Genomic DNA, 21,201 nt, shown 5'->3' with positions numbered 1-21,201 from the left:
TTTCCTAATTGTAAATACAATGGTTCTCGAGCTCGCTAGAGACGTGAAATAACCACATTTCAGAATCTACCTTTACTGTTTCACTGCCCATCATCGTCTCTCTCTCCACCAAAACAAAACTCCGTGCGACCCAGATGGGACTCGAACCCACAATCCCCAGCTCCGGAGGCTGATGCCTTATCCATTAGGCCACTGGGTCACCACAGGATCCGGGTTCTCGCACCGTCTCCTTACGCGATGCCATCATCGCGCCCCGCCCTTGCGCTCCGCGGCTTCGCGTCGGGCGGCGAGTGTTTTGGGAGCCACCCCCCCCAAGCGGCGGCAGCGCGCGCCTGCGCCTTCCTACACCCTTGACCCAGACAGCAGGCCGACCCCGGCGCGCGTGCGTGTGGCTCTCCTGCCCCCCTTCCCGGGACTCATGCGGGCGGCGTTGTGCCTGCCAGCTGGGTTCTTGGAAGGCTCTCTGCCCTCGTTGCACATTAGGCGTTTCTGGGAAACTTCAAACAAAATTCCAATGACTGTACTCCCCCCGTTGTATCTCTTTTTACCTGGGCGAGCCCGGGCGTCTGCATTTTACGAAGCTCCCACGGACCTTCTTCCGCTACTGGCCTTAAGAACCACTAGCAGAGCGTAAGGTCCTCCCGCAACCCCGTCCCCCAACCTTCCCATCCCTTGTAGCCACTTCCCTCTCTTTCTTGCCCGCATGTATTCCACGTTCACTAATTTCATAGCCTATTATGTACTGTGGACTGTTGGGGGATTCCAGGGTGAACAGCCTTTTCTTTAAATCTGCCTTTCTTACCCCACTCATCTACATCTATTTTCCTCCCCATCTCCTCTTTCCCTCCGGATTAAAGGGAAAACGGATATAACAAGGTTCCTACATATAATACAAAAAAAAAAAAAAAAAAAATATATATATATATATATATATATATATATATATATATATATATATATATATATATATATTTCTTTTAAATCCTAAAGCTTGGTCTTGGATAGATTTGGAGACTTTCTGGTTCCATGCATAATAGCTTTATGCTTGTTGCATGTAAAGATGCTGATTTGGGGTTTTAAAAATAAAAAATTTCACTTTCTTTTTAGACACGTAATACCTGTTCATTCAAACTGTATAATATATGGGTAAACCAAATGAAGAAAACTGACCACAATTCTACCATTCAAAGTTAAGCACTATTAACATTTTGGTGTGTATCTTTTAAATCTTAGGTGTCTATGTGTCATGTCACTGTTTTGTTAACTTGTGGGCCACGAGTCATCGAGTCACCCAGGAAATGTTTTTCATGAAAACTGAGACATTATTAGTAAATAATAATTAATGAATCATTTAGCATTGATGGTGCAGAAGCAATGGTACGTAAAACTGCCACGTTAGTGAATCTAGGCAGTGGCACCAAACAGGTAACAGTGGTATTTTCACCTTCCTGCACTGGGGATGGCGGGGTGGGGGGGATCCAGCTTCACGTAAGAATGTCCTGGACTATGTTATAAGAATCATTAGTTGAATTACGTCTTGACTCGAGTACATGCTTAAATATTTTGTGTGACAAATGGGAAATATGCATACTCATTTCTGCATACCAAAATACAGTGGTCTCTGGAGGGAAACATTGGTGCAGTGTTTCAGTTGCAGGCTAAACTAGCTACTTTTTCACTGGCACACAGTTTTTACTTGAATGACTGAGACAAACTAAGATTATTCAGATTTAGGGGTGGCCGGTTAGCTTAGTTGGTTAGAGCCGGGTGCTGATAACACCGAGGTTGTGGGTTGGATCCCTGCATGGACCACTGTGAGCTGAGCCCTCCTTAAAACAAAAACAAAAACAGCGAAAGTTCAGACTTGGTCACATTTGGGTTTGCTTCTCCAGAACAACTGCATTCTCAGTCTCACATCATCACAGCACAGGATCACAGCACAGTCCTGTGCCAGAGAGAGGTTATCTCACTCTTAAAGGCCTCAGTAAACATTTTATTGCAGTGTCACTGTGTTAAGGCTTCATCACCAAACCAATCCCTGTGTGTGGGTGTGAGGGGCGGGGGTGGGGTAGAGAATGTACTGATTGACCTAGGCCTAGATCTCCAAACTACAGTAGTGAAGAGTGGAGGATGTATGGTTCCCCAGGGCAACATTGTATATTTCAAAGGCAACTTTCACTTTTGACACTGTATTTCTGTTTTAGGTTGTTTTCAGGTACAAGTGCAGAATACTGGTTGAGAGCATGGATCCTGGAACCAGACAGCCTGGGTCTGAGTCCTGTCTCTGCCTTTATTGGCTGTGTAAACTTGGACAAGTTACTTAACCACTTATGATTCAGTCTTCTGTAAAATGGAACAGATGATAATACTAGCTCACAGAATTGTGAGGATTAAATGTGTTAATATATATAAAACACACTTAGAATACTTCTGGGCGTATAGTACTTAATATTTGCAAACAAAAGAAAACTCAATTTAGCTGAAACAACAAAAGAAGTGTATTGGATGACATAATTGCAGAGTCATAATTGCAACCATCAGAGGTAGGGCAGGCTGTTGATCAGAGCTTTCCTGGTTTCTCTACAACTGTCCTAGTCAAATTTCTAGGACACATATCCTTCAGCTCCGAACAGCAAACAGCACCTGCTTTCCCACTTCCAATCATTAAACAAAAGGCATTGCCTTCCAAACTGGATGAATTTAGGTGACATGCCTGCCCCTGAACCATTCACAGTGGTCAAGAGAATACCCTGGGGTGACTGGTTTAGGAGTAAATTCCTTTCATATTTTTGCATTTAGAGGGATGGGATTCTGCTGATTGAGTAGGTGGGAGTAGAATCAACCTCCTATGAATCCCATCGCTGCTACACAATGAGTGAGGCTGGCATAAATCCCTGCAAGAATGAACAAAGTTCAATGTTTGAATTTATAGTAAAAAAATAAATCGCAATATAACTTTTCTAAAAATACACTTTTTAGAATACAGAAAACTTGCATAGAGAAAGCAAAATGGCCCATAATCCCAATGCTCTAATAACCATCATTGATACTTTAAAAAATATACGTGGCAAAAATACAAATATTTTATTCAGAAATGTGTAAAATACAGCATAGAACATTACTGGAATGGTTGGCAAAACTTGAACACGGATACACACGCACACACACACAGCAGCAAATAGCAAATGTGGCAAAAATGTTAACATTTGGCAAATCTGCGTAAAGATTTGCAATTCTTCTGTATTTGAAATCATTTAAAAATAAGATTGTCTAGAGAAACAGGCATAATGAACCTTTCGTTACCATATTTGTGGTTTCTATGCAGTCTTTTATGACGCAAGTTTTAAAAAAAAAGAATTTTTTTTTAAGCCACGCGAATGTGCCATATCCCTCTACTTCATAACTCCATAATAGCCAGAAACCACTGCCAAGTTTCTTCTGTCCTATCAGGGAAAATATGCATAGCAATATGTTTCTATGTAAACATTTGTGAAGGACATGATTTTGGGAATCATTTGTAGTACTTGGTTAATCAGGGGAACGACCAAGAACTTCAAATGCGCAAACCCTTTCAAAGGCCACAGTCTCGGGCCAAGGCTGGGCTGACAACCCGTCCTTCGTGCTGCATGCCGGGATCTGAAGTCTTTCCACTCTAAACTGCTAGGTGCTCTGGGATTGCCCGGCCGCTCCCTCGTCTCGCGATGCTATCCTCTTTACGGCTAGGCCGTACGACCCCCGCTGCAACGTGTTTTTTAAATCCACCAATAGACGCACAGCGTAGACTCGAACCAGCCAATCAGAATGCGGAGCCACCGGGAAATTTAAATCGCGCCGGCCGGCTGCTCGAGCCACACGGTCGTCTGGCTGATCCGTGGTGTTCGTTGCGGAGTAGCGGACCCGCAGCCTGTGCTCCCCTGCGCCGTCTCCTGTGGAAGCCTGAGCCGGCTGTGTAGGTACGAACTCAGGTCCCAGCCCGGCCCGAGCGGTAACGGCTGACCTGCAGGCCGCGTTCTGCTTACGGGTGGCGGGAGGGGAGGCTCCGGGTACACGCCCGGCCTGGCTTTGGCCTCCTTGGTTGACTAAGCCTCTGGGGCGTCGTTTGTTGACGAAAGGGCTGTTCCGCGAAGTGAGTAAGTCCTTGGGCTTTAGGCCGCCGAAACTCGGTGAGTCTCATCGAGATCCTTTGCGCATCGCGGCTCGGAAAACAAGAGTGAGGCCGGAGGGCCCAAGTCCCGGGAGGGGGCGGCCGATTAGCTCAGTTGGTTAGCTTTCGTGCTGGTGTTCCCAAAGTCCCGGAGTGCGCCCAGTACCTCTGGCCCCTCTGGCGGTTACCGGCTGTGTCTTCCCCGGGGTGGGGGGCAGGGGAAGGGAATGGAGATGGAGGTGGCAGTTGGAGAAACTATCTCAACACGTAGGCCTTGGGTTGGCTGTGTCAATTTCGTAAACGAACATAAGGGAATAAAGATAAACTGTAAGGCGCTCTTTTACTTTTGTCACCTTTTGGAGATTGCTCTTAAGTATCTTAGTCACAATAATGTCCGCCTAATTAAGTGCATTTACTCGAAATTCCTGGAAATGAAAATGTAATCGAGATGCAGAATTGTGTCGCAAATTTTCAGTGTTGACAAGAAATGTTATGGGAGACTCCATAATGTGATAATAATGAACCAAATTTTTCTTTTATTTTTCAAGTGTGGAGAATATGCCTATTTTGGCCATTTAAAGACAATAGAGAGAGCCTCCAGAGAATCTGAATGTATTTGCGCCTAGGACATAGATATTGACCGTAAGCTCAGTTCGCCTACTTTGTCTTCAATTAACTATTTACAGACTCTATATAGTGGAGTCTAGAGCCACACTGTCCAGTATATTAGGAAAGGCTTGTGGCTAGTCCGAATTTTAAATGCTGTAAGGTTAAAGTACACAAAAGATTTTGGAGAATTAGTATGAAAAAAGTGTGAAATACCTATTAATGCTTTTCTTACTGACAAAGCAAAATGATAAAAGGGACATTTTTTTTCTCCCCCCATCTTCTAGCTTTCTCCCTTTGTCTCATAATGATGTCCACCAACGAGAATGCTAATTCACCAGCTGCCCGGCTTAACAGATTCAAGAACAAGGGAAAAGACAGTACAGTGAGTACTTTCTGTTGCTTTTGTATAGTATTTTTTGAATGGAAAACTATTTGGGAAGGGGTCAAAACTCTGAAGGAATTTGGAAAAAAATGCCCTCACTTTCTAACAAAAACTGAAATGTTAGGTGAAATGGTATGTTATCTTTTCCCAAGGAAATGAGGCGGCGCCGAATAGAAGTTAATGTAGAGCTGAGGAAAGCTAAGAAAGATGACCAGATGCTGAAAAGGAGAAATGTAAGCTCGTTTCCTGATGATGCTACTTCTCCACTGCAGGAAAATCGCAACAACCAGGTAAATATGTTTTAGCTTATAATTGTTTGAAAACATTCCTACCTTTATGGTTCTAACTATAAAATCTGTGAAGGTTTCATTTTTGCTCTGAATCAGTAATTCTGATGGGTTTTCTTTCCTGCCCATCTTCATAATCTATTGAAGCTGATTCCAAGGTCTTCTGTAGCTTTGATCTCCCTTCAAGTTTCCCTGCTTTTACAGCTGCCAGCTCAGTACCTTGACCTGGCCATTCCAATACCAACCGAAAGTGTGTCCAGAACCAATTGCTTTCTGGATTATTTCTACCTTTTGTTATTCTCTATTGTTTGTACTTGTCACCAGTTTTGTTCATGTCTTTTTCTTCTTGAAATATTGTTAGTATTCTCCTAATTTATTTTCCTTTTCATTCTCTGCCACATACTATTTACCTACAAATTTTCCTAAAATACTGCTTTAGACATATTCTTTCTTTGTTTAACAACTTTGATGGTTTTAAATTGATATTTTTTGACGGCTGTTTTTGTAAATTAGACCCATCTTAGATTTTCAGAGTTATCTCTTGTCTTTCAAAGATAATTGGGCACTTAATTTTTTTACATTATGCTTTCTTTTAGTGCTCCCCATTCTATCATTCAAAATTGAATACTACTTGTGCTATTTCTAGAGTATTCTACTTAAATCCCATCTTATCAAGTTAACTATAGCATTGTTTCTCAAACCTTTCTACTGTGATCACAACATAAAACATCTTTGCTGCACTATACTTGGGAATGTGTTGATTACAAGGTTAGATAAGAAAATCCCCCAGCACATTGCTTATAACTCCATCCCTTGTTCCCTAAAAGCGTATCTGAATGTAAGTGATTGAGATTAATGTCGGAATAACCTTCAGACTGCTGTAATTTTTTAAATTGTTCACAGTCACGTTTTTTAGTGACAAAATGCTGGGATACTCTGCAACTTGAGACTCCAGTAAGTCATGACACCAAGTTTGAGAACTGTTCTACATATAAAATGATATTTAATTAACAGGCAAAGTTAAATATAGGGCTAATACACATTTAGTAACTCATTATAAACCTTAAAATGTCTTCACAATGGCAAATAGGAATTTTATTGTATTTAATCTTACAAAGGATAATTCCATTGTTTTTGTAGGGCACTGTAAATTGGTCTGTTGAGGATATTGTCAAAGGCATAAATAGCAACAATTTGGAAAGCCAGCTCCAAGCTACTCAAGCTGCCAGGTAAGTCTTGTCTGTTATACATGGGTAACCTAAGAACAGAGCCTTTTTAGATTTTTTTGGTTGGAAAGAGATAGGTGGTGTGGGTAATGGTTAAGCCAGCCATAGTCCTATGTTCATTAGAATCTTCCTTTGGTGAAACTATAATTTTATATCATGCCTAAAATCCCACCCACACCCCATGATTACCACTATTAAACTTTTGGTATACTTTAAAGAAAAGATCAAAATTTTTATGAAAGTGGCATTTCAAGTCATTGTCAGGGAAAGGAGAAATTATTCAGTAAATGGGATTGGCACATCCATTTAGAAACTAAGTATATTTAAACTTTTATCTCTCACCATACACATCCATAACAGAAAGGATTAATAATTTCTGTAGCTTGACAGTGTAGAGAAAATCAAATGACCAACGAGCATGGAGAAGATGTTTAACCTCACTTGGTCAGAGAAACACAAATTAACAGTGACAGTGTGATTCTGTCAGATTGACGAGATCTAAAGTAGATTTCTGTAGGGATGAAGAGAGGAGAGTAATTAATCTACAAAACTGGAAATAGTTTGATTTTGGAAAAAGGTGGTTTAAAGACATCTCATATGATAGCACCATGCAACCAGTCTGTTCAGCTCCTTTTAAATTCCAGGATATCTGAGCATTTAGTGCTTTAGTTCTAAAGTTGTAAACTCTTGAGTTGCATTTTAAATTGGTTTTTACACAAACTTCATTTGTTAATCTCTTTCACCTTTTGTTTCTCTTTTTGCTCACTCTTAGGAAACTGCTTTCTAGGGAAAAACAGCCACCAATAGACAACATCATCCGGGCTGGTTTGATCCCCAAATTTGTGTCCTTCTTGGCTAGAACTGATTGTAGTCCCATTCAGTTTGAATCTGCTTGGGCCCTTACTAACATTGCTTCTGGAACATCAGAACAGACCAAGGCTGTAGTAGATGGAGGAGCTATCCCAGCATTCATTTCCCTATTGGCATCGCCCCATGCTCACATCAGTGAACAAGCCGTATGGGCTCTAGGAAACATTGCAGGTACTTGCGTTTTAAATTCTTTTGACAGAATGTCTCTAATTTTGCTGAGGTTAGGAGATGTGCCTTGTCATAAATAACAGTGTCCTTTGTGTCAAGTTTTGAAATTGCTTCCAGTGCTTATTGGGGCAAAAGTGGCCTCTAAGTTAGGGAACTTCCGATATTTTGTCTTTGCATTATAACACAGGTGCTCTCAGTCACTGAACATTGATGGTACTAGAAAAGTAGATAGGATTAACTTTGTCCTTTTTTCAGGTGATGGTTCAGTTTTCCGAGACTTGGTTATCAAGTATGGTGCTGTTGACCCACTGTTGGCTCTTCTTGCGGTTCCTGATATGTCATCTTTAGCAGTAAGTTACTAACATAGTCAAGTTACTCACTTGTTGATTCTAATTTTTCTCACCCCCTCAGAAAACAGGACCTCTCATTGCATTTTTCTTTTTCCCCAGTGTGGTTACTTACGTAATCTTACTTGGACACTTTCAAACCTGTGTCGCAACAAGAACCCTGCGCCCCCGTTAGATGCTGTTGAGCAAATTCTTCCTACTTTAGTTCGTCTCCTGCATCACGATGATCCAGAAGTGTTAGCAGATAGCTGCTGGGCCATTTCCTACCTTACTGATGGTCCAAATGAACGAATTGAAATGGTCGTGAAAACAGGAGTCGTGCCCCAACTTGTGAAGCTCCTGGGAGCTACTGAATTGCCAATCGTGGTAAGTTAACTTTTGGACAAGACTGTACGTGACACGGAGCATGATCAATTGATACTAATGTCGACCTACTGCCTGTTTTAGGCCATGATGAGCCTCTTTTAGGGTACAGAGTTTTTGAGCATGTTGGAAAAAAATGAAAGATAACTGCCAACATCAACCACTGTTTTTCTTTCAGACTCCTGCGCTAAGAGCCATTGGAAATATTGTCACTGGGACCGATGAACAGACTCAGGTTGTCATAGATGCGGGAGCACTTACTGTCTTTCCCAGCCTGCTAACAAACTCCAAAACTAATATCCAGAAGGAAGCCACGTGGACAATGTCAAACATCACAGCTGGCCGCCAGGACCAGATACAGCAAGTGGTGAACCATGGATTGGTCCCATTCCTCATTGGCATTCTCTCTAAGGTGATGAATGAAGTCTGAGACCTTAATCCAAGGATGATTAGTAGTTATGGATGGGCATTTGGTAGAGCTGTGCGTAACAAGATTCTTGATGTGCCAGTGATGGGTTGCACTTGCAGTCCTGTGCTAAAGAATAGCCTGTAACCTTTCACTTAACCGTTCGATGGAACCAGTTGATAGTTTTAGTCATTGTTTATCTAAAATGGCACTTTTGGAATGTTATTTTTACAACCATTCTGAAATAAACCTGTTTTCTTACGTTTATTAGGCAGATTTTAAGACACAAAAGGAAGCTGTATGGGCTGTGACCAACTATACAAGTGGTGGAACAGTTGAACAAATTGTGTACCTTGTTCATTGCGGCATAATAGAACCATTGATGAACCTCTTAACTGCGAAAGATACCAAAATTATCCTGGTTATTCTGGATGCCATTTCAAATATCTTTCAGGTAAGTCTTTGAATTTGGGCTTGATGATAATTAGCTTACTATTTAGACTAGATGGGGCAACTTAGTTTACTCAGCAGGCCACAGAATTAGAAAGCCTGTTTGTGTGGGCCACACTCTTGATGGATGCGACAGGCGAGTAAAAGAGGCAAAAAGGAGATGACAAGTGCCTGATGTGACCTGAATTGAAGTCAAATTCATATGTGGGCACGTCATCCCTGTCAAAAATTTTAATTCCTCAATTTCATACTGAATTTTGGTGAAACTAAATTTGAACGACTTACCTGATTATATTTCATTCCTACTTGATCCAAGCACGCTAGTGTGTGGCACTTTGTCACAGTGATTAATGGTAGGTAGGTCCTAGTCTCCAGCTCTAAACTTCTGGTTACGGCAATTTTTATGTACAAAAGTTGAGTTTAGTATAATGATCCCTGGTATATTCATCACCCAAGATAAATTTGTCAACGTTTGACCTATTTTCCTATTCCCCCTTACTTAAGCCTAAAGTATTTTGAAACAAGTAAATTGTTTCATCTGTAAATGTATATGTATCCTGAAAGTTGAGAACTTAAAAAATTTAACCACAATATTCTTATACCTAATACATTTTTTGATACCCACAAATAATTTAGGGAAATTTGTTTTTATGCACCATAGGCCATCTTTGCCTTTAGACAATGGTTCCCATCTGACTACACTTTGGGATTATCTGGGGTGCTTTTACAAAACAGGAATTTCCTGCTCCTGTCGCAGACCAATTGAACCTAGGTATGGTGGCCTTTTTAAAGTTACCCAGGTGATTTTGACGCACAGAAAAGGTTGAGAACTATTTGAGGATCTCTGTGGCCAAAAGATACAGTACTAGTTGCTAAGAGCAAGTGCAGATCTGATCACCTTGAATTTTTAAAGAACGTAAAATGAAGATACAGATTTTATCTCCTAGGGTTGTTGAAGGAATTGTCAAGTATTTATTTATGTCTTATATGTATTAGTACTTAAACATAGACATTGTTTTCTTCATTAAAATCAAACATCCAGAGTATATAGGCCAATAAACTTGGAATTTTTTTTTAGGCTGCGGAGAAACTAGGCGAAACTGAGAAACTTAGTATAATGATTGAAGAATGTGGAGGTTTGGACAAAATTGAAGCTCTGCAAAACCATGAAAATGAGTCTGTGTACAAAGCTTCATTAAACTTAATTGAGAAGTATTTCTCTGTAGAGGTAAGTAACATGGTGATGTTAATAAGAACTTAGAAAATATGCATTTAAGGTCAAGCCCATAAGTTTCTTTATTTATACTTTTTAGTGAGTCTTGTACCTCTTGATAAATATAGCAAAATATCAGTGCAAATAGGACATGATGTACATATTTGCTCCTCTGATGTTTGGCTTGATGATAAAACAGTCTTTTTAATTTGAGATTTTTTTAAATTGCCAATTTACTTTTAAATGAATAGCCTTGGGAATCGTGCAGTATCTTGGGAGTAAGTTTGTGTAGGAGTTGGTAGAGAGGTGTGCCAACCCCATGACCAGACTCTGGGCCTAATTAGCAGTTTTTTCCTTTCCTATTAAAGTGACAGGTGGAGAAGAAAAATACTGTTATTGTAGTAGCATTCTTTAACCAATTGAGAACCTTCCCCTTCCAGACACTCATGAATTGGCATGTTTTAGCAGCCGTCTCTCCCTCCCTCCACTATTTCAAATATTGAAATACGATACAGGATTAAGTGTGAAATACTCAGATGAAGACCTTAAGAGTACATAAACTAAGCAGGCTACTGCTTAGAAATGTGCCATATTTATGGGATTAATATTTTTTGTTTTAAAAAATATTTCTAGGAAGAGGAAGACCAAAATGTTGTGCCAGAAACTACCTCTGACGGCTACACATTCCAAGTTCAGGGTGGCGCTCCTGGGACCTTTAACTTTTAAATTGTACAGCGGAGGCATAAAACTGTTGTGTGCTATGGTATGAATTTGTCTTACTGTTTCCCTACTAAGAATTCTTTTTAAATGTGGTTTGTGATTGTAGCACTTTTTACAACGAAACTATACTTGAACAGTTCCAAACTGTACATACTGTACGAAGCTTCTCCTCTCAATGAATTTCTTATTTCTATGTGGAATTTCATATCTTGCAGTGTCCTGTAAATAAAGATTCAATTCCACCCTTTCATTACTTCACCATGCCTGTGTTTTTGCTTTCAAATTTGGACCTCTTAGGTTGCAAATGAAAGGTAATGGAATCACGCCGATGTGACTAATTGGAGGTGTAGTTCTGGTTATAGTGCGGTTTGTGATGTCATCAAGGATACGGGGTAATAACTTTTCCTTCCTGCTTCTGTGTTCCAGCTTTGCTCTAGGCTGCTTTGCCTCTTGGTGATAATGGCTGTTGGCACTGCCAGAGTTCACATCCATTTCACACAGCCAGAAAAAAAAATTTTCAGAACTTTTCACAGAAGAATGAATAAAATTTCCCAGAAGCCCTCAGCCAGTCTCCTTAAGCTCAATGGCCAGGGAGATGGAATAAAAATCTTAGTTAATCGTGAGTCTTTGGGAGCTACAAGTGAAATGCATCCCTCCCAAATGTCAAGGCTGAAAGTGTTTTCAAAGCTTACTTTGGCATCACCTGCCAAGTTTACCCCAAAGTTAGGTTTATTTGGTAAGGGGTGGGGTCCAAATATCTCTTTTAATTGAATCCCCAGGTGCTGCTGCTATGTAGTCTGGGTTGAAAGTCACTATTCTTAAGGAGTAGCTGTACTGTTCAAATAGGAAATGGATGGGGGTGGCTGTTAAATACAGTACTCTGTAAGTCTTTGGAAAACAATGAAATGCATCTTAAAAGTACACTATTGTCTGTTTATGCTTTTTTGATTAGTGGAAAAAAGTGATGAGCTAAGTCTCCCCTGCTGAAATCCGACAGCTTTGCCAACCTTTTTTCCCATACAAGATAAACAGCTATGGTGGCGGAAGCTAGGATTTGGGTTGAAGACTGAATTTAAACTTGATTTATGACCTTGAAGGCCTTCAAGTCAGCAATATGATGCAACAAACTTCCACTTCTCTCATTGGGTATAAATGTAAGGATGTTCCTTCAGTTCGTTAATCCACACTAAATACATTTTAACTTTTGTAGGTAATGGGCTTTTAAAATTCCTCCATGAAATAGAATGTTTAGTGCTTATCTTGTTCAGGTGCAGAAATAGTGCTTTAGCTAATGCTTATTTAAAGCTCCTGCCACAGCCAGGTTCCTAACCTGGACCTCTAAACCATGTTACATGTAGTCCCCCTAAGCTTAGTGCATCTTGTGAGGAGCCCTGGTCTTTTTCTCACTTCTCTGTACAAAGGCATCCATGAAAGGGAGGGAAAGAGAAGTAACAAAACCGGTTCTGTAGACTGCCCTCCTTTTCCCAGCTACTTGCTCCACGCCCCTTTTTGCCTACTCTTTCCCCAAGGTAAGTCTCTTGTTGGATGCTGGATCCAAAAGTCTTTAACTTAAAAGATCTTGTGGAAGTAAATCTGGACACTAGGCTTTTGCTTTAAAGATAGATGGAGCTTAATGGCCCTAGAGGGACTAATGTAATATATGCGTTGATAAACTAACGTCTAGATTTGTTAAGAGGAAAAGCATGACTCATTGTGAAGTAATGGACAGGAGACAGCTGATTTGAAAATTACATGTTCATCTTTTAGATAAAAACTTTATTATGTTAGTTCCCTTGGAGTTAAAATTCATAGAGGCATTTGTATGTTTTTCTGTCATTGAGAATGAGTTTTCATAGTATCTAGCCACCAACTTTTCTTTCACAGTGTTAATGTCTAAATTGCTTTTATTAATGCACTACATTTTTTAGCTCCTAGCAGTTTTAAATCTCATTTAAAACTTTAATAAATTGTACGTCTTTGCCTGTAACTTTCATTTTTGTATGAGTTATAGGTAAGGGGTTATAGGTAAGGGTCGGAAGGTAACATTTTCATGAAGCAGATATCAAAGTAAAAACTGCCAGCACTATTTTGCTTGTTGCAAAAATCTTTAAAGAGTAGCATTATTAAAAGACTGAACATGAGTGTTAAACATATCACAAAGTATTGATTTTTTTAAATTTTTATCTTTTTCAATTATAGTTGAAATTCAATATTTTATATTAATTTCAGGTGTGTAGCATAGTGGTTAGACGTAATTTACGAAGTGATCCCCCCATTAGTCTACTACCTGGCACTATACATAGTTATTACAATATATTGACTATATTCCTATTCTGTACATTTAAGGCTTGACTTTTTAAATCAATACTTTGTTATATTGTATCAGCTTTAAAGTCCAAGCTACTGACTCTTTGGAAAAAAGGAAATAAACATTCCATTTCCTAGGGTGGTTTGATTCCCCCACACCCCCACAACTTCAATCTTTCTGTAGCTGCATCATCACTGAAAAGATAAACTTTGGAAAAATTGTTGTTATAGTAAATCTTCATTGTAAAATAAGGTTTTTGATTCAGCATTTGGCTTCTAAAATTGCTTTTTTTTGAACTTCCAGAACCAAAATTATGTTCACCAACGTGGTATATTCCTTTCTATCCTATCAATAGTGGTAAAAGCAAAACCTTGTTTTGTTTGTATGGGCAGTTAGAAAGCTTGTGAGATACAGGACCCCAAGTTCAGAAGGCCATTAAGAGGAATGTAGCTGGCTGCTTCTTGCCTCCCTCCACCCTGCTGAAGCCTGCCAAAACCCAGCTGGCTGATGTTGGAAGCCCCTGAAATATGTCACTAATGGTGCTTTCTTTTGACATTGGGCTGTTGACCTAATTTGTGATTAACAAAACCTGGCCAAATCATGCAGCATCCCCCTTCTCCAAGGGAAAGTGTTAGTGAAAAGTGTTTTAGCAACATCACTGATAAGTGTCATAACCCCAGCTAATAAAGATAAAAAACACTCAAGCTATCAAGTAGGGTTTTTTGAGGGCAGACGAGCAATTTAATTTTGAGTATTGTATGTTAAATAGCATGTTGGCATAGTTTGAAAGCATAATTCTGGTGTCTATAAACACCCAGTTCCTCCTAAATATTTGGGACAGTTTCATAATACTGTAGGAGTTGTATTCACCAAACACTTTTAAACTGATCGGTTTATGCATTCCTCTTAGGTTTTTCACAATCATAAATGTCTTTTCCCATCCTTGTTATGGGATGTGGTGCGTGGATGGACTAGTAATCAGGTGCCAGGCCTACTGTTCAACTCCTGTGTGATTAAGTGACCTCTCGGCTGTTAAAGTAGCACAATCTCTGGTATAAAATAAATACTCTAGATATTAATTACGATGTAATATTAATATCCCAGATAAGTATTATAACCATAGAACAGCTATTCCCAACCTTTTACCAGCAAAGACGTAATTCCTCCACACACCTCTATTTTGATATATTTTACTTTATAGACTAACTTTATTGTTACTTTTTTTTCTTATCAATCGCATATAAATCAACACAACATCACTACATGGTTTGTTTCTATATTCAACAATAGGATTCTATCCAAAAGTTGGATGTTTTGTCAGCCTTTAGGCCTTTTCCAGGCTTGACAAAGATTTTTGAACAGTGGAACTGGCCCAAGGCCAACCAGCTTTTAGCCTTTGCAGCTATCTGGGTGACAGCTCTGAGTTCTCTTCCTGTGCCCACTGTTTCCTTTTCTCTTAATTCTATTGGACAAAATATTTGGAGCACCTCCTCATGTAACTTTTCACTGACTTATGAGAGAACAGCCACCCGAGTCCTGTGGTGACTGGAAGCTTCTCAGTATAAATGACAGATAGGCCTTTACTTACTGGTGATACGAAGCTCCTTCAATGAACAAACACTTGACTGAGAGCAAAACAAAGCTGTATTTTCTACTCTGAAAAAGGTTTACTGTTTAGAGCTTGAACAGGTTCAGGCAGAAATATTGAAAACATCCACTAAAAGGGAAGATGAGGAAAATTGGGGTGAAGAAGAAAACTTGGAATTCCTGATTGCAGCTACAAATATATACAGGTAACCCCCGTATAATATGGCGCATCTGTAACGGTTTCGCTTTAACACGGTTTGAGAATTGGGGAAACCCCTCATACAAAGCATCCTAGAACAGTTTAACACGGTTTGAGAATTAGAGAAATCCCCGAACAACACAGCGCATAATAAGAGCTTTTAAGAGCAAAAGATATCTCATTTGAAATTTTTCATTCGAGTGTGGATGTCGTATCAGATTTCACTGCAGAATTTTAAAATTTATTAGAATTTTAAATCCATTTTGTTTGTGTTAAGTTCAGAGGGTATTAAGTTCAGAGGATGAAGATAACTTGTCAAAAAGAAAATGCCCTCAGTTAATGGTGCTTATTAGTGAGGACGAAGAAAACATTATTTAATACATATTAATGTTATACTTTTGGTGCAAGTTGTTTTAATAAAGATAGTTCTCTTTTTTGTAAAAATATAATGGTATGTGTTTTTTTTTAATTTCTGGAACCTAACCCCCTTTTTTGTACTGGTTCTTTGTTTCATATAACACGGACTCACATAACACGGCATTTTAGGAACCTAACAATCGTGTTATACGGGGGTTATGTATATCTATAGATAGATCTATAGATCTATAGATCTATATATACAGCCTGTTTCCCTGAAAATAAGACCTAGCCAGACAATCAGCTCTAATGCGTCTTTTGGAGCAAAAATTAATATTTAAGACCCCGTCTTATATAAGACCCAGTTTTATTTTACTTATTTTACTATAAGACTGGGTCTTATAGTAATTTTTGCTCCAAGAGACTCATTAGAGCTGACGGTCTGGCTAAGTCTTATTTTTGGGGAAACGTGGTGTATGTATGTGTATATATATATATATGATATATATATATATATCTCATATATATATCTTAGCAAAACTGTTGGAATAGCTTAGTTTCTACTTATTTTTTCCAGTTATTTTCTACATATTCATAGTGGGGTTTTTTGTTTTTTTAATGTCACCACCTCAGCTTGCTTCACACATAGTTTAAGACCTCCAAGCAATGAATTTAGCTATAATTTGACCAAAGAACTCCAGTTGAACAGGAGCTGTAAATGCTATTCCCTAAGTGATGGCGTTTGGTTAACATTCATTCCAAAAGCGTGATGAAGCACATTGAGAATGTGGTGCCTTTGTGCCCAGAAACAAGATGGCAGAAACAAAGATCCCTTTGGCATCCGTTGGGCTTCTCTGCAGGCCCTGGTGGGTGGGCGGTAACAACATACAACGTGTTGGGCTCTTCACCCTCCTGCTGACAGCCAGGTCTCAGAGGCAAATCACACACTTATCAAGTGTTGGGTCCTGAGCCCTGCTGGGGAATGGTTCCTAGCGGTTATGAGGAAGCAGGGAACTTGCCTGGCCTTCACTAGCATAATCAGGTCTGTCATTCTCGTCAGGAATTGGCTTTCTTTTTAGGTCTGTTCTTTGCTTTGGAGGCAACAACTGCCGTTTTCCTCTGGTATTTCTGCTGTGCTGATCATGCTTGCCCTTCTCATAGGAGACCAGAGGAATTTGCTAGCCAAAGTCACAGCTGGCTCCCAGATGGCTCTCTGTCCCGGGATTCCCTCCCCCCATCCCCAACATCCCAACATCCCAACATTGACTTGCTTGGGAGGTTTAAACTCTGTAGAGGTGGGATGGGGCTAATCAGTTTCCTTTTGCTGGATATTCTACAACCTGCCTAAAACAGAAGTTGACCTCATTCTTACCTCCTGTCAAAGATTTAGTGAGGATTAACTAGATAACTAGCTAGCTATTACTGACATTGGTAAATGACCTGGTGAAGAAAGTTCATTCATTCATTCATTCATTCATTCATCCTCTCTCCTTCCTTCCCTCCCTCTCTGTCTCTATCTATCTATCTATCTATCTATCTATCTATCTATCTATCTATCTATCTATCTATCTATCTATATATATATATATATGATATGCTAGAAGAGTTCTCCTCCAGGGTATGTTCTTTAGGACACTGAGTATGACATCAAAATTATCTAAGACGATTGTCATCTCCAGTTCCCAGGGTGAGAGCATTCACACTGTTCAGGTGGAAATGGGCAGCAGGACTCACATAGTTTCTTGTTGCAAAAAATTCTTCGGCGTCTATTTCCTGGAGATAATGTAGAGAATGCTAGCAGGTTTCTAACATGCTTCAGCTGTTCAGGAAATACTTTACATAATTTCCTGCTCCAGAGAATAGGAGGAGGGCCAGAAAGTTGGAAAGTATTACTCTCTTTCTTTACGGTCTCAAATGCTCTTCACCAGGACTCTTTCACTATTCATATAAGCTCCTATGAGCTCTTTTCTGACTCTCTCAGCCTTTTTCTGCGGGAATGTTCTCTTTAAGAGTATGGCGAGAATCCTAGTCATTTGGGCTTCCCATAGCTCCTGGCCTGAGCTTCCTAAGGAACCTTACAAGTGAGAACTAATTAAGCTTGGAAAGCCCCATGAAAGTCCTCCCAGCCATTATTGAAATGCGGCCAGCTCTGAGGTGGACCGGCCACTGTTACTGCCCGGAACAGGAACAGCAACAATTCAAACCATGGAGAGGAAGAGACGCCGACTGCCACACGCAATTGAAACTGCAGGGAAGAAGTAAATTAGGCTCCACTTAATTGCCTCCTTGATTTGCTTGATTTGCTTTTGGCTGCATTCAATGGTGTTTAAATTGGGTCACTTAGAGTTTTCAGCAAAATTTCAGGTAACTGAAAAAAAGAACAAGTTTAAGATTAATTTTTACCTAAGGCAGTGGTTCTTAATCAGGGGCAATTTTGCCCCGCAAGGCGAAATCTGACAGTCTGGAGACTTTTTCTTTCTTTTTTTTTTACAGCTTTGATATTGTTTTATCGATACAGCACCATTTGATGTCCCAGAATGAAACACAGAGTAAAAGTAGCTAATGTTTGCCGTCAGCTCTTCCAGGAGATTGTTTTGTGTCTAAAAGGTGGTGGGTGACCAGAGCCGTGGTAATATCCTGGTCACTTGGAGAGTTAGATGCAGGACTAATGCCACTTGCATCGCACTTGCTCCTCTCTGGGCGAAGGAAATCAGCATTCATAGTGGTGTTGTGTCCATGGCATTAGTCAGCTTGCTGTTTTGTTTAGCAGCCTGTCGTGCAGGCTTTTACAGTAGCGTCCTGTAAAAATGAACACTCCCAATGGCATTGGAGACTTTTTTGATTGTCACATCTTGGGGAAAGAGTGCTGCCAAACATCCTGTAATGCACAAAACAGATCCCTACAGTAACAATGATCTGGTCCAAGTGCTGAGGTTGAAAAATCTGGGTCCAAAAGTTCAAAGCGATTCAGTGTTGGCTTGCGTCCTCTCTCTCAGCCCCAGATTGGTTGGTGACCCCTGAGCCCATTCAGATCTAGACTCTAAGCTCCTGGGAGCACCCTGGGTTCCTGGCTCAGTCCTGTGGGTGATGACATTCTCCTAAGGCATGCGGTGTTGGAGCCTCGCCTCTTGTCCCCTGGGAATCAGATGCATTTTGCATCTTGTGAGTGCTTTTTCTGGGAAAGGAACTTTTTGCACAGTTCTGGGTTGGGCCCTGGGAATTTTGAGAATCCTGTTTTTGCAGCAGTGAGTAGAGTGAGGCTTTGCGTTTCTCGGACAGGGTCCATTCAGTGAGCAGCTATTTATTTTCTCCTTCCTCAAGGCCCAACTACCAGGGAAACTTGTGTCCTCATCTGTTAATGTGGAAAATGGCCTCCCGCTCACGGGGTTGTTGTGAGGCTTAATGCAGTTAAAATGATTAGAGCAGCTCGGGGCACAGGAAGTGCTCAGGACCACTCAGCTGTTAGCAGCCTGGGGGGTAGTCTGCCTTCTAGGATTTCCGCAGGTTCTTGGCAAACGTCACTCTGAGAACTCTGATTCAGAGGTGGAGACGTTTAGAAAAGATAAAGGAAACACAGTATCTCTGTCCTTGTAATGATTTTATTTTACCTATTTGCAAGTTCACCTCCCGGGTCCACACACTGACTCTGGGCCTCAGAGCCCTGTCAGTGGGCCATCTCTCCTACTCACTCCTTTGCCCTTGCCTTGGGCCGTTTCTTCGTCGCCTCCACATTATTGGGTAAAGAGTAAGGAACCAAATGCCCCATCAAACCTTAATTCAACCCATCCCATCCAGATCCCATCAGCTCTGTTCTAATCTTCTAATTAAAGGGGCCACATTTGCTCCTAATCCCACCAAATAGATCAAACCTATCCTCCCCACCAGGACCCTCCCCCGCCCACAACCGGCTCCCCACCCACCACACAAGGAAACCAACCTCCAAGGCCAAAAGCTTTCGCTTGGAACTTGGAAAGTTTTAACCGGAAGAAAATAAATCTGCCTTCTTGCCACCGAAACAGCGATATGAAGAACGAAGATGTTTCTAAAACTTTGGAGATGCAACCTACCCCAGCGTTCCCGATCTACCCGTAGGTGTCAGAGCAAGTCCCCCTCCCCCCCCCCCCGCCCCCACCTGGGCCAGGCATCGGCACTTCCCCTTACTGGACTCAACCTGCGGGGCTTCTAAATGGCTTCCGAAGTGCGTTGAGTGTTGACAGTGCGTGAACTCTTTTGGTCTTACAAAGGAAGGTAAGAAACCATGCTTTCCTTGCAGTCGTCGAGAGTCAGAGAAGGCGGAAGGTGCTGGTTAAAAGAACACCAAACCAATGTGTTGTTGGTGGTTTTTTTCCCTCATGGTGGGTTAATATTTTATGCATGTTGAAAATGTGAACACAGGGTGTGGGGTTTGCTACGAAAAGCCACAGGAGAGACACTGAGTTCTGTGCGTTGTGGGCCAGGGCAGTAGTAGGGTTTGTGAAAGCTGTGGTTGCCTCCCGACTGGAAATCCGCCACAAGGAGGCAGTAGGAGCTCAGTGGTTAAGGGCATGGGCTCTGGAATCAGACTTGAGTTTGAATTCGGCCTCGGCTACCTACACAGCGGTGTGACCTCCAGAAAATTACTTAACTGCTCTCGGTCCACCTCAGCAAAATGGGGATAAAACTTACATCTAAGTCCTAGGGATATTTTAAGGGTGAATGAGATAACCAGCTCACAAGTAAGCGCTCAATTGGTGTTAGTTCAAAAAGCAGGAGACTGTATTGCGTATTTGGAAGTTGTAAGACAGTGGGTCTTCAACAGTCTCACCACAAGAACAAATAGTTTTCTAACTACTATGTCTGGTGATGGTTGTTAACTAGACTTGTGATCATTTTGCGTTATATACAAATATCAAATCATTATGTTGTACACCTGGAACTAATATAATGTTTTATGTCAATTATACAATTTTTAAAAAGTAGAAATTTAACAGAAGGGCAACACATTTCTGATAGATGACAGATAGATTTTTTTTTTTTTGAGAGTACACAATTTTCGACCCAAATACCTCTAAACCCAGTGAGCCTGTCCCCAGTCCTCACCTACAATCACATCCTATTCTGGAAGCAGATTTAAACAACTGCGACCCTCCACAATGTCATTCTTCTAGCTCTTGTCATGAAAAAAATGTGGAATTTGTTTCATTCCACTCTTGAGGGTGACTAACTTTCTCTTAGCCTTTGGTTGGGTATACACACACACAAGTGATCTATATTATATAATTATTTTGTTAATATATAATATTGCTATATTACATAACAGTATATTATATATTATAATGATAAATTTAATTTCTCTTTGTTTTTTTTTTATTTTGGGCTTCTCATTTAGGATGTCACAGAGGTGGGAAAGGCTGCTTTTTTCTGCTCTTTTTCTTGGTCAAGGTTTCAAAGAAAACTTAAAGTGAAAGCTTTCAATTTTGTGTGTTGGTTACACTGAGCAGTGTCCAAGTTAGGGGCTGGATAGTTATATCATGGCTGGTCGTTAAACGGGTAAATTGTGCAGGGGACTGAGACAGGAGGAGAGGG

General features: G+C 40.5%; 1 protein-coding gene and 1 non-coding gene across 3 annotated transcripts; one reads left to right on the top strand and one right to left on the bottom strand.

Moving 5' to 3' along the window:
- Positions 1-126: 126 nt before the first annotated feature.
- On the bottom strand, positions 127-199 carry TRNAR-CCG (transfer RNA arginine (anticodon CCG)). Its single transcript has one exon. It is a non-coding gene; the product is annotated as a tRNA-Arg (tRNA).
- A 3,615-nt stretch (positions 200-3,814) lies between these two features.
- Positions 3,815-11,435, top strand: KPNA2 (karyopherin subunit alpha 2). Of its 2 annotated transcripts, XM_019733063.3 has the most exons (12): positions 3,820-3,953; positions 4,693-4,786; positions 5,038-5,135; positions 5,288-5,425; positions 6,563-6,651; positions 7,421-7,689; positions 7,942-8,036; positions 8,136-8,399; positions 8,575-8,808; positions 9,074-9,256; positions 10,331-10,480; positions 11,099-11,435. In XM_019733063.3, exons 3-12 carry the CDS (start codon positions 5,058-5,060, stop codon positions 11,189-11,191), a joined length of 1,593 nt encoding a protein of 530 aa, XP_019588622.2. In that variant the 5' UTR covers positions 3,820-3,953; positions 4,693-4,786; positions 5,038-5,057; the 3' UTR covers positions 11,192-11,435. The 2 variants fall into 2 exon arrangements, with proteins under 2 accessions (XP_019588621.2, XP_019588622.2); XM_019733062.3 differs by lacking the exon at positions 4,693-4,786 and having other exon boundaries at positions 3,815-3,953.
- Positions 11,436-21,201: the final 9,766 nt, after the last annotated feature.

Source organism: Rhinolophus sinicus, chromosome 12 (assembly GCF_057876585.1).
Source record: "Rhinolophus sinicus isolate RSI-liver-muscle chromosome 12, RSI-T2T, whole genome shotgun sequence".
NCBI classification, from domain to species: Eukaryota; Metazoa; Chordata; class Mammalia; order Chiroptera; family Rhinolophidae; genus Rhinolophus; species Rhinolophus sinicus.
The sequence above is the reverse complement of the archived record's forward strand: the minus strand, read 5'-3'. Positions and strand labels throughout refer to the sequence as shown.